Raw genomic sequence first — 14,476 nt, 5'->3', positions numbered from 1 at the left:
AGCTGAATTTGGGTTTATGCGGTAATTTTTTACCTAGCACATCCTCGCTTTTGACCAATTCCCAATGCCTTAACACACATTCACGAGTGAACTTCGAACTCTCACCATACTGGCACACATAATACATGTCACTTTTGCCATTTCGTCTACTGGCTTCATTTGCATATATATATATATATAGTTGAAGCCTTGGTGCAGGAACATGGGCACCCCTCCAGTGATTATAATAAGCTAGTTAAAATCACAGACCAGTGCTCCTGTTCACTGAAAACTGCACTGGATAAGATACTTCTGTATGAGCACCACTTAAGCAATCTTCTTCTTCTGTCTATACTGTGGGCCAGGATCACATGCAGAGTAGAGTAAAAAGGCAGATTTTTGCTTCTAAGTTTGACTTTTCTATATACTGTGAACCTCGATTCAGTCAGCTCCGTTTTCTCCTTTTCATTCAAGGAAAACTTTTCCCAGTCAGCTCCGTTTCAATGCCCACCATCCATTCATATACTGTAGAAAACTTGAAGCACAACACCGGTTTATGTTTAAAATAAAAACGCCTTTATTTAGCACATATGGCAACGATCTGGGTACAGCAACGTTTCAGGCCCTGTTTGGCCTTTTCTCAAGCTAGTTTTTTTCAATCTACTGCTCATGCAAGACTGGACCCTAAGGGTAGAGGATTGAAAAAAACACGTTGGCGGCATAGCTATTCTGCAGTAGGGCCTCGGGCCAGTGTAGTTTTCAGTTAACCGGAGCACTGCCCAGGTCTCAGGTAAGTAATTATAATTCCTGGGTGGAGTCTAACATTTTAGCACTCCCAGTGATTATACCTTTCCTTCTTTCATTCTTCTATGAAGTAATGTTGTGGGGGGCAAAACAAAGGAAAAGCAAGTTCCCATGGATATTGTATGATCAACCTAGACAGTATATGTTGTCATCCAGGTCAATTACTTTTATTTGTTTTGGTTCAGAAAATTAAATTAGATTCACACCTAACATTTTAGGTGGAATATAAGTAGTTAACAAGCATATCTTGTTAAGAATTTATTCTTATAACAGATTTTCCCGTTGTTTTACAGGTGATGTTGCTGGAATAGGTTGGGAGAGAACTGAAGGAACACCACCACCTCCAGGGCAACCAGCAAAGGGAAGAGTCTACTTTACCTACTGTGGAAAGAGGCTTACTCCTTTCTTAGAGGATGTTTCTGGGGGCATGTGGCCAGTTGTGCATATTCAGAAAAAGGTAAATATGATTTGTCTTGTGCTATATAAAATATTTATTCTTTGAGAAGGAATGTTAAATTCATAATTTACAGACTGACATTATGAAGTGTAAATAATACGAAACTAATGAACAAAGTTGCTACTGTATGTTTAGTATCTTTCAAAATAGTACGTCAGAAGTTCAAGTGCTAATCTTAATGGTTCTATGAGAAATGTCTAAACTATGGTGAATTATATGTAACAATTGTGCAAATTGTCATTTTTTGTACTTTCTTAGAAACTGCAAAGGGGATGTAAATGTTTCCAATTTTTCGAATTCTCATTCTAAGCCATTTTCCAATATACAATAAAGGAACAGTAACCAAAAAATAAAAGCATTTTAAAGTAATTAAAATATAATGTGCTGTTGCCCTGAATTGGTAAAAGTGATGTGTTTCCTTTAGAAAGACTACTATATAGTTTATATAAATAAATGCTGTGTAGCCATGGGGGCTCTGATAAAAAGGACAGGTTACTTAGTTGCATAGTTACATAGTTAAATCTGGTTGAAAAAAAAAGTCCATCAAGTTCAACCCCTCCAAATGAAACCCAGCAATCCATACACACACCCCTCCATACTTTCACATAAATTATATATACCCATACCTATACTAACTATAGCTGATAACTGATAAGCAATGCAATAAAATACAATGGGATCCTACAAATAGTATCTGTTATCTGCTATGTGACCTATGCCTTAATTGGCAGCCTTCATGGCTACACGGCAGCTTTTTTATATAAACTATAGCTGTGTTTCTAAAGTAAACACACTGGTTGTATTCGTGCAGGAAAACAGTAAATTATATTTTAATTACTTTAAAATGCTTTTATTTTGTGTTGTTGCTGTTCCTTTAATTAAACATTTTAAATGGGTTTGAAGTTATATTTACATGTACAGTATCTGCATAAAGTTTAGTGTTGGGTTTAGTGCATAAAGTTTAGTGTTGGGTTTACATTCTCTTGAAAAAGTAAAAAAATACTTTAGCTGATAACACAATTTCCCTTGCTTTAACTGGCTGATTCATCAATTTGCAGTTTGTTACGGACACATAATATGATAATATAATAATGATAATATAATAATATGAAAATATAATATTTGCAGTAAGGAAAAATATTAGGTTGAAGAAAGACACTATGGGGCAAATTCACTAAGATGCGAAGTTGCGCCAGGCGCAACTTCGCCGCACTTCGCCAGGCGTAGTTTCGCCAGCGCTCCGCAAATTCACTAAAATCCGAAGTTGCGCACAGGGGTAGCGTAAGGTTGCGAAGTTGCGCTAGCGTTGATTCGCTATATAAAGCGGTTACGCTAGCGAAGGCTAATTTGCATACGGCGCGAAATTCAAATTTCAATGGAGGAACACGTATCTGCACTACAAATGCCTAGAAAACCTTCAAATCAGCAAATAAAAATTTTATTTTGCCCTGCACATGTGCCCACTGTCTAGTTAAGTTGCCATGAGTCAGGAAATGTAGGGGGGAGGAAGGGGAGCCCCAAAAATTTTTCGATCTTTTTCAGCCTATCAGCCATCATGTAGAAAACACGCCAGCGTTTTTTTGGGACTTAGAAAAAAAAATTTACTTTTTTTTAAACAATCCCTATCTACTCTATTGCGCTTCGCCAGGTCTGAGGTGGCGAAGGAAGTCTAGCGTAAAAGGTAGCGTTCAGTACACTGCGCAAGTTAGTGAATTTGCGTAATTTCGTCGCTAGCGAAGATTCGCCTGGCGTAAGGTTGCGAAGTAACACTAGCGAAACTACGCCAGCGTTCGTTAGTGAATTTGCGCAGTAGCGAAAATGCCAAACGCTAGCGAATTAACGCTAGCGTTCGGCGCTTCGCGCCTTAGTGAATTTGCCCCTATATATCTTTAACATTAAACAGACTAGTTTGTGAGAAAACATTATTAAATGTCAGCTACATTGTGGCATGTTTAAACCGGTTACAGTTCCCCTTGATCTCCTTGTGTGTCAGCACCTTTATATTGCCCTGATTAAAAATAAACAAGCAGTGAACCTTGGTGGTATATTCTGGTGTTACTCCCAGTTACTATTATTTACCTTTTGCGTATTTCTCAACTCTCCTCCTAGAACACTAAAGTCCGTGCAAATTTTGGGTGCCGAACGTTTGCTTTTGCTGAGGGTCAGGCTCACCGCAATGCAGCGGATTTGTGCATTGATTTGGCTGAAGAGATAAGTGCGAACTTTGAAGCCTTACCCTTTGCTATGGCATCTGACAGTGACAATGATGCTGGGACGAGCATAGCGTCGGATCCCGGAACTCATGGACCTCCTTGCCATATTGCTGCAGTGTCTACTATGCAACAGCGTAAGTTAATCTGTTCTTCTGGGTCTAATTGAGTGACAGTGATGCTGTATCCCTGTGATATATGAGCACATATAAATAGTGTTGGACTGGGGCTCACCACATTGTCCCCCAACCCCCATTGCAATGCACCCAACCTCCTACCTTCTGCCTTCAGTTATGAAAAAAAAAAATTACTGCGTTGGGACCCCGTAGAGCCCGGCAGGCAGTGGTCCTAGGTCAGCAGCAGCGGTATTGAGTTTCCAGTGCTCTGGCAGCCCATTCTGACCCTGCGCATCAACATGTAGAGAGTTTGGTACCTCTTTTTTTGTGTGTTGAGTTTTCATTTGCAGTGGCCACCCTAGGAAGCTACTTAAATTCTTTAATATGCTTTTTTTATGATAATGTCCAGACTCCTCTGCAGAAGCTGTCTACAAAAACTTGATATAAATTGGCGTTCTAGGGCTAAATTATGCTGACATGTAAAAGTGGCGGTAACCAGTAACTATATAGTCAGCAACAACACCTTGGTGCTGTACTGCTTACTTTGCTGTGCCAACTTTCCTTCTCTTTTCTTCCTGTTATCTTTTCATTTATGTTATAAATGTGTAAAAGCGTGGGCTGAACAGTGTGAGAAATTCTGTCATATTCCAAAACGTCTCCTTTCATTGCCTTCTAGAATATGACAGTGATGCCTCATGCCGTTACAAGGTAGAGCTGAGTTATGAAAACTTTGTGACCTCTGGCCCTGATCCACATCCTCCTCCAATTGCAGATGATGAAAGTGATGATGATGACGATGATGATATTCCTAGAGTAAGTTGATTATAATTGCTTGTTTCTAGTAGTACTGCTCACACAGTGGATTCTTATTAGTTTGTAGTAGTGTGATTCTTTTTAAACCACACTTTTCTTCTTGAGGCAATGTAGTATATTTGTGTATGTGTGTTTCCTTTTCACACAAACAACATTAAACATAAAAGGCAATGAGCAGCCTTGAATACAAATTGTCAAAATAATAATTACAAGTTTAAGGAAATCCTAATGTTTACATTAGCACAGTTCTATTAAAAGTCATAACTTCCCATTTACAAAAGGTTTAAAATTAGCAAAATATGCTGCACACCAGGCAGAGGCAAGTATCCCAAAAAGAGCCTAGCAGAGTCAAGAAATCAAGTTGATCAGAACTAAATTGGCAAAAAACAGGAAAGGGGCTCCTCGCTGCCATAGCAGAACCCTGTTCGTTTTATTGATAAGAACTGGTTGCATTAACAGTGTTTGCACGTATCACAGTATTCCATTTATGATTGTTTACTCACCAGGGGGAATTTATCTTTTTTTTTGTATTTTAAAGGAGGATCATTATGCTCTTTTGGTAAAAGCATGGGAGACAAAAGTCTTTCCAACTATTCGAAGGCGCTTCCGTAATGAGGCTGAGAGAAAGTCTGGCCTGGACCAGATTAAGGGAGCTCTTCAGCTAGGTAAGAAGGAATGCCAAAAATGGAACAAATACCAGATTTTTTTTTTTTTTTGTGAAAATACTTAGACATTGTAGACCTTTACATAGCTGTTAAAACATAAAAGCTGTGTTATATTGTAGGAATGGTGGATATAGCTAGGCAAACAGTAGAGTTCCTTTATGAAGAAAATGGTGGCATTCCAAGAGATCTCTATCTTCCAACTATTGAGGATATCAAGGATGAGGCAAATAAATTCACCATTGATAAAGTTCGCAAAGGTAATCTCTCTAATCTTCTGAATATGCCTTTCACTGTCTGGTTCATAAGTGTGGCCATGTTGGGATTCCAGGGCAGCATGTTTCTAATCCGTTACTGATGATAGCGTTTTCTTTTAAAATGTCTAAGAGTCTCTCAACCACTTTGTATAATACTGAAGAATAACAAATTTTTTTTGTTCTTTTGTAGGACTCACAGTGGTCATTCGATCTCCAGATAGCAACAATGTAGCTGGGACAACTGTAGGAACAGCTTTACCCAAATTTGCCATCCGCGGTATGTTGAAGACCTTCTCTCTCCATGGGGTGGTTCTGGATGTGGATTCAGTAAGTTAACATTTTGGTTCTATAGTAATTCCTTTTAAGTTGAAATTATTATTTTTTTTTAGGAAAAAGATGTACTGGGCACATACAGTACAGGCCAGATGTTAATTAGTCTGATCTATTTGGGCAGATATTTTATACGAGTTTTGGCTGGTTGCTCTTCTAGGTCAACAGATGCACATAAGCATAAAGGTGGGCCAATATTAGCTACCTACTTGCCCCTCCAGGCCAAGGCAGTACCTTATTGGCCCTTATATATGGCAATGCCAGTGGCCTGTCTGACTGATATCTGGCCAAAGATCAGCAAGCTATCAGTTGAGCATGTTAGAAAATACTTTCAGTCACGGACTATATGTCATTGATTCAGTTCTCTCAAAATGTTCTGTTTAGACCTGTTTTATGATGTGTTCATTGGCTCTGCAAATGAGTGGCCGAATCAGTCATGATCCAATTATTTGGTGACCTTATCAAGCAAGTGGATCTTTTCATGTATACTTAGCTTACGTTTGGTACCTAGGAAACTGCGAGATTGGTTGATTTTGCCAAGGGCATTGAGAGTTAGCCTCTCTTCAGTCCAGACCTGAGCTACAATGTGTTTAATTCTTGAATATCAACAGTCTGTTTGATATTAGGGACTAGAGTGAAGCCATATAAATATTTGTATTGAAAACAATAATTTAGCGAACTCTGCATTTGTTTGGTTATAGGTGAATGAGCTGGTACAGGTAGAGACTTACCTACGCAGTGAAGGGGTATTAGTGAGATACTGGTATCCCATAGATATGCTAGAAAGACCTCCTGCAGGATACAGAAGAATGGCAACCAATGGATTGGTGACTTTAGACAGCACTAACATCCAGATTCATAGGTGAGTATAAAATTTCATATTTTGATTCACTACAAAAGCCATAGAATACCAGACATACAACAATGACTGCGTCACTAGAAATTCCCAGTAGAAATGAATTATAAAAAAAATTACTATGGTTGTAAAAAGATCAGCAACATATTTCAGGGTGTTTCTGATCACCACCAGTATTGATTAAAGGGTGCTCTATTGGCCTACGGAGTCTTTGTTTATCTTCCGTGATGCTCCATTATGTACTCCGTTATGCATAGAAATATATAATATAAAATTACATGTACTTTAATATTATGTAACATAGAACGTGTCCTATATACAGTAAAGAGAAGGATATAATAACAAGTTTATACAATAACAGTTTACTTATACAGACCAACATTTTACCAGAATCAATTTAGAGTTGCAGTTGGATATCATTAGAAGATAATGGGGGGGGGGGAGCTTACTTTGTCATTTTAGCTGTTGCGGAGTGTCTGCTGAAAATCTAGCAGAAAGGATATAGAGTATTGTTTTGTTAACTTTTCATATTGGATTTCCAGTTGTCTGCAGTATTTGTCTGTTGATTAATTGCTTCCAACTCCATAACCATGAACTGAGAAGGCATCAGGGTATTGCCTGATTTCCCTGTTAAAGAAGCTGCAATAAGCTGAGTTTACGGGTAGTTTGCTATTTTCTACAGAAAGCGATGTCATCAAAAACAGTACATGGTGTTTATGACTTGATTTATTTGATGATGCCACTCTGATGGGTTTATACACTGCACTCTGCATATTTTATTTCAACAATCACAAAGATAACATTGTTTTTATTCTATTTTAGAGAGCTGCTACGGTGTGAATCTGCACTTGCCAGGCTTTACTGTCGTGTTGCATTACTTAACATCTTTGCTCCAAAGTCCCCGCACACTTTCACTCGCCTGTTCCACATTCCTGCTATAAGAGACATTACATTGGAGCATTTACAGCTTCTGTCAAATCAGCTCCTTATGCCACCCCTTCCAGGTAATATAGCATTTAAGCTCTTACTGGTATATAAGTTCAGTCAAATGAAATTTACCTCTATCATGGACTGTGCATGTTTATTATGTTGCTGCTGCAGCCTCAGCATAAAATACTGGGCACTGGTCCCACTGCTTTCTTTCGTCCCTATCCCTAATATCATTTCTGAGCTGCCGGTGAAATTTATTTTATATTGATAAGACTGAATCATCATCCAGATGCTACTGACCATCATTTGCTAACATAAGTGCAGCTTTCCACAATTATAATTACAAATTGCAATCAACCCACGGTTTGAATAAAAGAAAGCAAGCAAGTCTTTATCCTTTACCTATATCCTTTCCTTTCGGTCAAGAACAAGGAAAGGCTGAATGTCGCTAGTGTATTTTTAATTTGCTAAAAAGTTGACCACCTGCAGTCAGCGCAGCTGTGGATCTGTCATTCATACATGGATGTTTACCATCTCTACACTAATCCCTGCTTCCCTGAATACCAAAAAAGGCAAAAGCTGTTTATTAGCTTAAAAATATATCAAACGTCAGCTGTTGTACAATTGTAAGTCCATACTACTGCGATCAAAAGTAAAAACATATTTGGGGAGGCAAATCTTTTTTGCGCTTTCCTTGGACTCACTTCAGGGGTTTACAATCCCCATGCAAGTGGACACTTGCATGCCCCATAGCAACCGTATCACACATTTCCACTTCAGATTGATTCTTCTTTTTTTTTTTAAATGGAGGAAGTCCGTTTTTGCTTTTTTCAATCTTTGTCTATGTCTATCTGCAGATGGAACCATTACCTCCAACTCTATCCTTCTTGCCCAGTCTTTGCAACATTGCATCAACTCCCAGAACTGCTCCACGACAGATTTGTTCTACCAGGGAAATGCACAGCCAATAAGAGAGTGGCTTAGTGTGGCCATAACCAGGGCCCTGCATCAAGGAGAGGACAGTCTCTTGGATCTGACAAAACAAATCTGTTCCTTCTTGCAAGTAGGGTTGCATACTATTGCTCTGAAAATCTTCATTATATTTTACAGTTTGTACTTTTGCAATGCTTTGAAAGAAGAGTTAATTTTACCATGGCTCAGTCTGAAAAGGAGTCCAACTTTTAGGCTGTGAGCACACAGGCTGAATGGCTCTCCATATTTTTACAGGCTGATCTGCTCCATGTCTCAGCTCAATTGATTTGAATCTGATCTGCTTCCATGCACACACATGCAGCCCAGAGATGCTTATTTGAGCTGACCTCCACTTCCGTTGCATGTGTGCGCGCATGCAGACAGATCAGATTCAAATTAGGGAGCTGATCCGCTTCTCTCGGCCTGAAAAAATATTTAAGCTGAAAGCAGCACAACCCTTCCATCCATATGCCCACATACATATATACATATATAACATTTGTTGCTTGATTTTAATGTTTAACCATTAAATAGGCTTTTTGGCTTACAGAACTTGTTCCCTTTGAGATAATTTTTTTTTTTTTAAAAGGTTATGTTTTATTTGCTTTTAAGAAACATTACAAACAAGAAAAAATAAAAGTAATATATCCAAAAACATGTGCATAGTTAAGACATGTGTCACTGGTCCATAATTATTTGCTTACAAGTGGTACAGCGTAGATTGAGGGTAAGTTAGCATCAGAAGACATTACAGGTATAGTGTAAGTATATATATATTATCCGGTTGCATGATAAATTCTAGGTTGCACGCCCGGTCCCATTTCCCACCAAGGACTCCATATCTTTTGAAATTTATCTGCGGTGCCTCTCGCTTCATGGGTAAGCTTTATTTTGGGTATAGTGGAATCAACAAGGTTAATCCAGGAGTCCTTTGTGGGAGGGGTAGGTCCCATCCAGTGCATAATCACACATTTTTTAGCATAGAATAATAACGCTCTAAACCTTAATCTCGCACAGACAGTGGGCACAAGGTGTTCCACTACACCCAGGAGACACACAATGGGGGAGAGTATATTTGGGAATTCGAGTGTGTTCGCTAACGAGGCCATTACTTGCGACCAGTAAGTATTTATCACTGGGCAAGACCAGATCATGTGCAGAAAATTGGCTACTGGAGTTCCACATCTGGGGCAGGAGTCAGTGTCCGTCTTACCCATTGCCTTTAGTTTAAGCGGGGTGATATAGAGTTGATGAAACACCTTGTATTGAATCAGCCTATCCCTTATTGCTATTAAGCTTTTATACATAGTTTCTGTTGCCTCGTCCCAGTCATCCTGGGTCAGCTCTGGAATGTTAGTCTTCCACCGTACCTGAGCTGTGTGGAAAGGAGGGGGGACACTGGCTAGCAGGTTTTTGTATAGCCTGGAACCAACTTAACTGTTTGTTCAGCTATGAGTGTGTCTTCAATTGTCATTGTGGCAAGGACAGGAGAAAGAGTACCAAACTGGGCCTTAAAAGTGTGTCGAATTTGGAAATATCGAAAAAGTGGGAGGGTCTGAGAGGTGCATTTGGCTTGTAGTTCAGTATTTGAAGGGAAGGTACTGTTTTGCAGAAGATCGCCCAGGTATTTAATGCCCTGCCTTGGCCAGAAGAGGAAGTCCTCTAGGTTACGGAAGTGAAGTAGGTTGGAGTTGCCCCATAATGGTAATAGTGGATTCAGCCGAATTGGTCCTTTCTTGAATAATTTCAATACTTGGGTCCAGGCTCTATGAGGAGTGGAGATGGTGGATGGCAGACTGCCGGCATCTGAGATTTGCCGATGGGGAAGATTTTTAAGTCCTTCCAGTGACCCTATTATATTTGCATGTAGCGCCATATTTGGGTTATATGGGTCCGGATGATACCACCAGTGCAGGTAATACACTTGGGCCGCTAGGTAATACAACTGGAAGTTGGGTAAGGCGAGTCCACCATCCTCCCTCTCCGCTGTCAATTTCTCCCAGGAAATTCTCGGTACCTTACGGTTCCATATAAAGGGAAGTATCAATTGGTTGATTTTTTTAAATACTGATTTAGGAATGTATACGGGGGCATTATGGAGGTGGTATAGAAATTTCGGTAGATAGATCATCTTGATCAGGTTTATTCTCCCCCACAATGATAGGGGGAGATTAGCCCAGCCCAGTAGATCAGATTCAAGTTTTGAAATTATGGGATCCAGGTTCTCTTGTATGTAGTTTGATAGATTTGTTTGTATGTGGAGGCCAAGGTATTTAAATTTCTGGACCCACTGAAGGGGAGCATTGGGGGGGAGATCGTTAGGGGGGTCCTGATTGTCAATTGGGAAGAGAATGGATTTATCCCAGTTTATTTTGAGGCCAGAGAAACCTCCGAATTGCTCCACTACTGTGAGCAGTGATGCTAGCGAGTTCTGGGTGTCTGCCAAGTAGATCAAAAGATCGTCTGCGTACAGGGAGATCTTTTCAGTAAGTGGGCCAAGTTTGAGACCTACAATTTGTTCAGATTCGCGTATGGCTAAAGGTTCTATGGCTAAGGCAAAGAGAAATGGGGATAACGGGCATCCCTGTCGCGTACCTCTTTCCAGTAGGAATGGACCTGATATCATGCCGATAACCCTGACCCGTGCAGTTGGTCTATAATAAAGCATCTGTATCCATTTAATGAATTGGTCACCCAGGTTAAACCTGCGAAGGGTCTCCCATAGGTAGGGCCATTCTATTGAGTCGAAGGCCTTAGCTGAGTCTAGGGAGGCTATTGCTCTTGTCCCCACATTGGCATGTTGCGTTTCAATGTTAGTATACAATCTCCTAATGTTAATATTTGTGGCCCTACCTGGCATAAATCCCGATTGATCGGGATGAATCAGGTCTATTATATAGCGTTGGAGTCTTGTGGCCAAGATTTTGGCGAGAATTTTGGCATCAGTGTTTATAAGGGAGATTGGCCGATATGAACTGCACTGGTCAGGGTCTTTACCGGATTTAGGGACCACACCCTTTGAGATAATTTTTAGTCTGATGTAGAGCGTGATATTCTGAGATCATTTGTAATAGGCCTTAATTTTTCTTTTTGGAGTTTCAGCAGCTAGGTTGCTAGGGTCCAATTTACCTTAGCAACCATGGAGTGGTTATAAGTTATAATACTGGATAACTTATAGAAAATAACAACAACAATAAAACTGTAACCACCAAAATAATAATTTTTGCCTGCTGGGATCAGTAACCCCCCATTTGAATGCTGGAAAGAACCGTCAAATAGTTAAAAAAAATTATTTTCTTTTTACAGTACCTTGTACTTGATCCAAACTAAGATATAATTAATCCTTATTGGAGGCAAAACTAGCTTATTGGGTTTATTTAATTTTTAAGTGATTTTCTAGTAGACTTAAATTATGACAATCCAAATTACAGAAAGATCCTTTATCTGGAAAACCCCAGGTCCCAAACATTCTGGATAACATTTCCCATACCTGTATTTATGTTAGCTTTTATGATCCCTTATTTAGTCATTTTTTTACTCTCATAAAAATTGGAATATTCGTAAAATTGTGATTTGTTGTTTTAGAATGCGCCTGAACAGTTTCCATCTGAGGAAATTCCCATCTCTGAATCGAAGCTCAGCATGGATTTGAATTTTCCCGGGGCAGCATTTGTTGTTGTATCTTGCGTAGAGAGTCCGTCCGGTTTTAGAAAAGAGTAAGTTATTTTGTCTTAACATTAAAGACCAGCATAGACTAGAAAATAATTTAAGGGGAATTAATATCACAATCACTAGGGTGTGTCAAATGTTTGGAACCGCCAGTGATTGTAATAGCTTACCTAATACCCCAGGCTGGTGCTCCTATTGACGTTCTTTGTTGTGATCTTTCTTCCTTTTCTTGAGGCACATTTTGTCCCACCCCCATAATATAAACTTTCGTTTTCTTTTAAAGCAGTAATTACCAATAGTAAAAAGAAAAGCAAGTTTAAATTTGAATTGAAAATGTCAGTCATTCCAAAGACAAAGTAATTAAAAATTGTCAATTTGGACCCCAAAAAAACACCCTTTTTTACCCTATGATACCTGACTTTTTTGTAAATTAAAAACACAATTTAGCTGCAATCCTTTTAACTACATCTCCCACCACCACCACCTAATCTGCAATTAACATTGATTTTCACATTTATTTATGCTCATTTTTAAATGTCTGATATGAAACTAGCAATGATGAGCCTGAACCCAACCATAACTCACTACTTCACAACCTACAACTCAACCATAGAAAAATGGTCATCACTATTATATCACCATTGAGAAAGTGGCCCTGCTTAAATTTTGACTCACCTTCTTGGGTTGAACTCACCAAATCCATGGGTCAACCCAATCATCACTAATGGAAACCTATGAGCATTATATTGCAGACTACTGCTTACTTTATTTTTCTGAATACATTTGTTACATGTTGTTTCTCAGTATTTTGTAAATGTGAAGTAAAGTGTCATTGTGTCACCAAACATTTGCATTAAAAAAATACTGTCGGTTTGTGATCTAGAGGCAAAAAAATAAAGTGGGAATATTCCTCATTTAATTAGGGCAAATGCAGTTCTTGCCATGACAATCCTTTTATTTATTTTTTTTGTCTGCAGCTCCTCCTTGTACAAGGCTCCCTGGTCTAGAGTCATGGTCTATGGCCTCGGCCATAAAGTAAAGAGGAATGGGCAGCTCAATCTGATAGAATCGGTTTGTTATCCACGTGATGCCTCCCCGAGTAATACAGGCCTTACTCCACCACCAACAACCAACCAGTACCCAACAGCTATAATTCCCACTGACAAGATCCATGTCAAGCTTGGTAAAATATACAGTTATTTTGCCCTTTACCTACCTCTGTTTTTACCTAAACAGAAAACTGCATATATTTTGACATTTTATTTATATTGTTCCAGCTATTTATGCAATTATTGAAAGTGAATGTTTCTTACATTAAATTAACAAACAAGGGTTACCAAATAAAACAGTAGGATATATGAACCATTTCCCAGTAACTACTCCTTTAAACAAATGTAAGGAAAATTAAGAAATAAATAGATACAGTACAGGAGCAGGTGGCAGTAAGTATGGCTGCCTTCAATTTTGGTTGGGGGGGGGCAAAAAAAAAAACTTTCAATGGGAGGGACCCGTTCCCCCATATTTCGTAAATAGGAAGTTTACTGCATACATTTCAATTATATCACAAATATACAGGTGTCAGGGTAAATATGATGCATATTTCGATACCTAGTATATTTCTCTAGTAATGGCTCCAAAAAGAATAATGACAAGCCATATAAAAATCCTAAGTGTTTAAATAGTCAATAATGACTAAGTATTTTTAACTTTTAATTTGATAGACTGTGATATTGTGACAATTTGCAATTGGTCTACTATGCTTTTTGCTTAGTAGACGCTTATGTTTTGGTTTGAAATTCCAGCAGCTGTATGCTAAAGTCCCATTTACCCTAGAAACCACTAAAATGAATAAGAGGACCTAAACACAAAAAAGTAAAAAGAAAAGAAAACTGACATTAACACGGACTCTCATTTGGAGTTTGGAAGTCTGGAGGCAAAAGAAGGGGGCAAATAATGGAAAAACAACATGAAGACCAAGTTGCCTATTGAAGTACTACTAGATATTGCCTGATGAAGTCCCGGAAGTCCGGTTTTACTGTGCTATTAAAACAGCAAAGCAATAATACAAAGAAAGTAGTTTCACTGCTGCTGATGTCCCCATCCCCCAATAATACCACCCACCCACAACATCACCCAAACTGAGAAGAATTTTTTTTATCAATTATTCGATGGTCTTGCAGTCTCAGTGAGACGATAAATAAGTGCCTATGTGTTTTCTTTTCCAGGTGTATCTCCTACTCCCGGTGTTGTACTGATCATCCATTCCCTGCCTGTAGAGTTCCCATTGGCAATGGCATTCACAGAACAGCTTTTAACATGGAAGTTGGAGGACTCAGAAGTGAAGTCAGAAGATGAACTTGATACTGTTCCATCTTCTGCTTTGTTGCAAGTGGTAGAACTGCTAGGTGGGATCATTTCTTT

At 38.9% G+C, this 14,476-nt stretch overlaps 1 protein-coding gene across 3 annotated transcripts in view; it reads left to right on the top strand.

Moving 5' to 3' along the window:
* Nucleotides 1-14,476, top strand: part of hectd4.S (HECT domain containing E3 ubiquitin protein ligase 4 S homeolog) — a 128,108-nt gene that overhangs the window by 92,661 nt on the left and 20,971 nt on the right. For all 3 annotated transcript variants that reach the window (XM_041580382.1, XM_018244230.2, XM_018244229.2), the window contains 12 exons: nt 1,077-1,240; nt 3,350-3,587; nt 4,243-4,379; nt 4,918-5,044; nt 5,164-5,301; nt 5,489-5,625; nt 6,330-6,490; nt 7,307-7,488; nt 8,272-8,477; nt 11,972-12,102; nt 13,033-13,238; nt 14,281-14,460. In XM_041580382.1, coding sequence (XP_041436316.1) covers nt 1,077-1,240; nt 3,350-3,587; nt 4,243-4,379; nt 4,918-5,044; nt 5,164-5,301; nt 5,489-5,625; nt 6,330-6,490; nt 7,307-7,488; nt 8,272-8,477; nt 11,972-12,102; nt 13,033-13,238; nt 14,281-14,460 — 2,007 coding nt within the window. The remainder of the gene's footprint in view (nt 1-1,076; nt 1,241-3,349; nt 3,588-4,242; nt 4,380-4,917; nt 5,045-5,163; nt 5,302-5,488; nt 5,626-6,329; nt 6,491-7,306; nt 7,489-8,271; nt 8,478-11,971; nt 12,103-13,032; nt 13,239-14,280; nt 14,461-14,476) is intronic.

This window comes from Xenopus laevis, chromosome 1S (genome assembly GCF_017654675.1).
Source record: "Xenopus laevis strain J_2021 chromosome 1S, Xenopus_laevis_v10.1, whole genome shotgun sequence".
Lineage (NCBI taxonomy): Eukaryota > Metazoa > Chordata > Amphibia > Anura > Pipidae > Xenopus > Xenopus laevis.
This window is presented reverse-complemented; position numbering and strand designations above follow the sequence as displayed.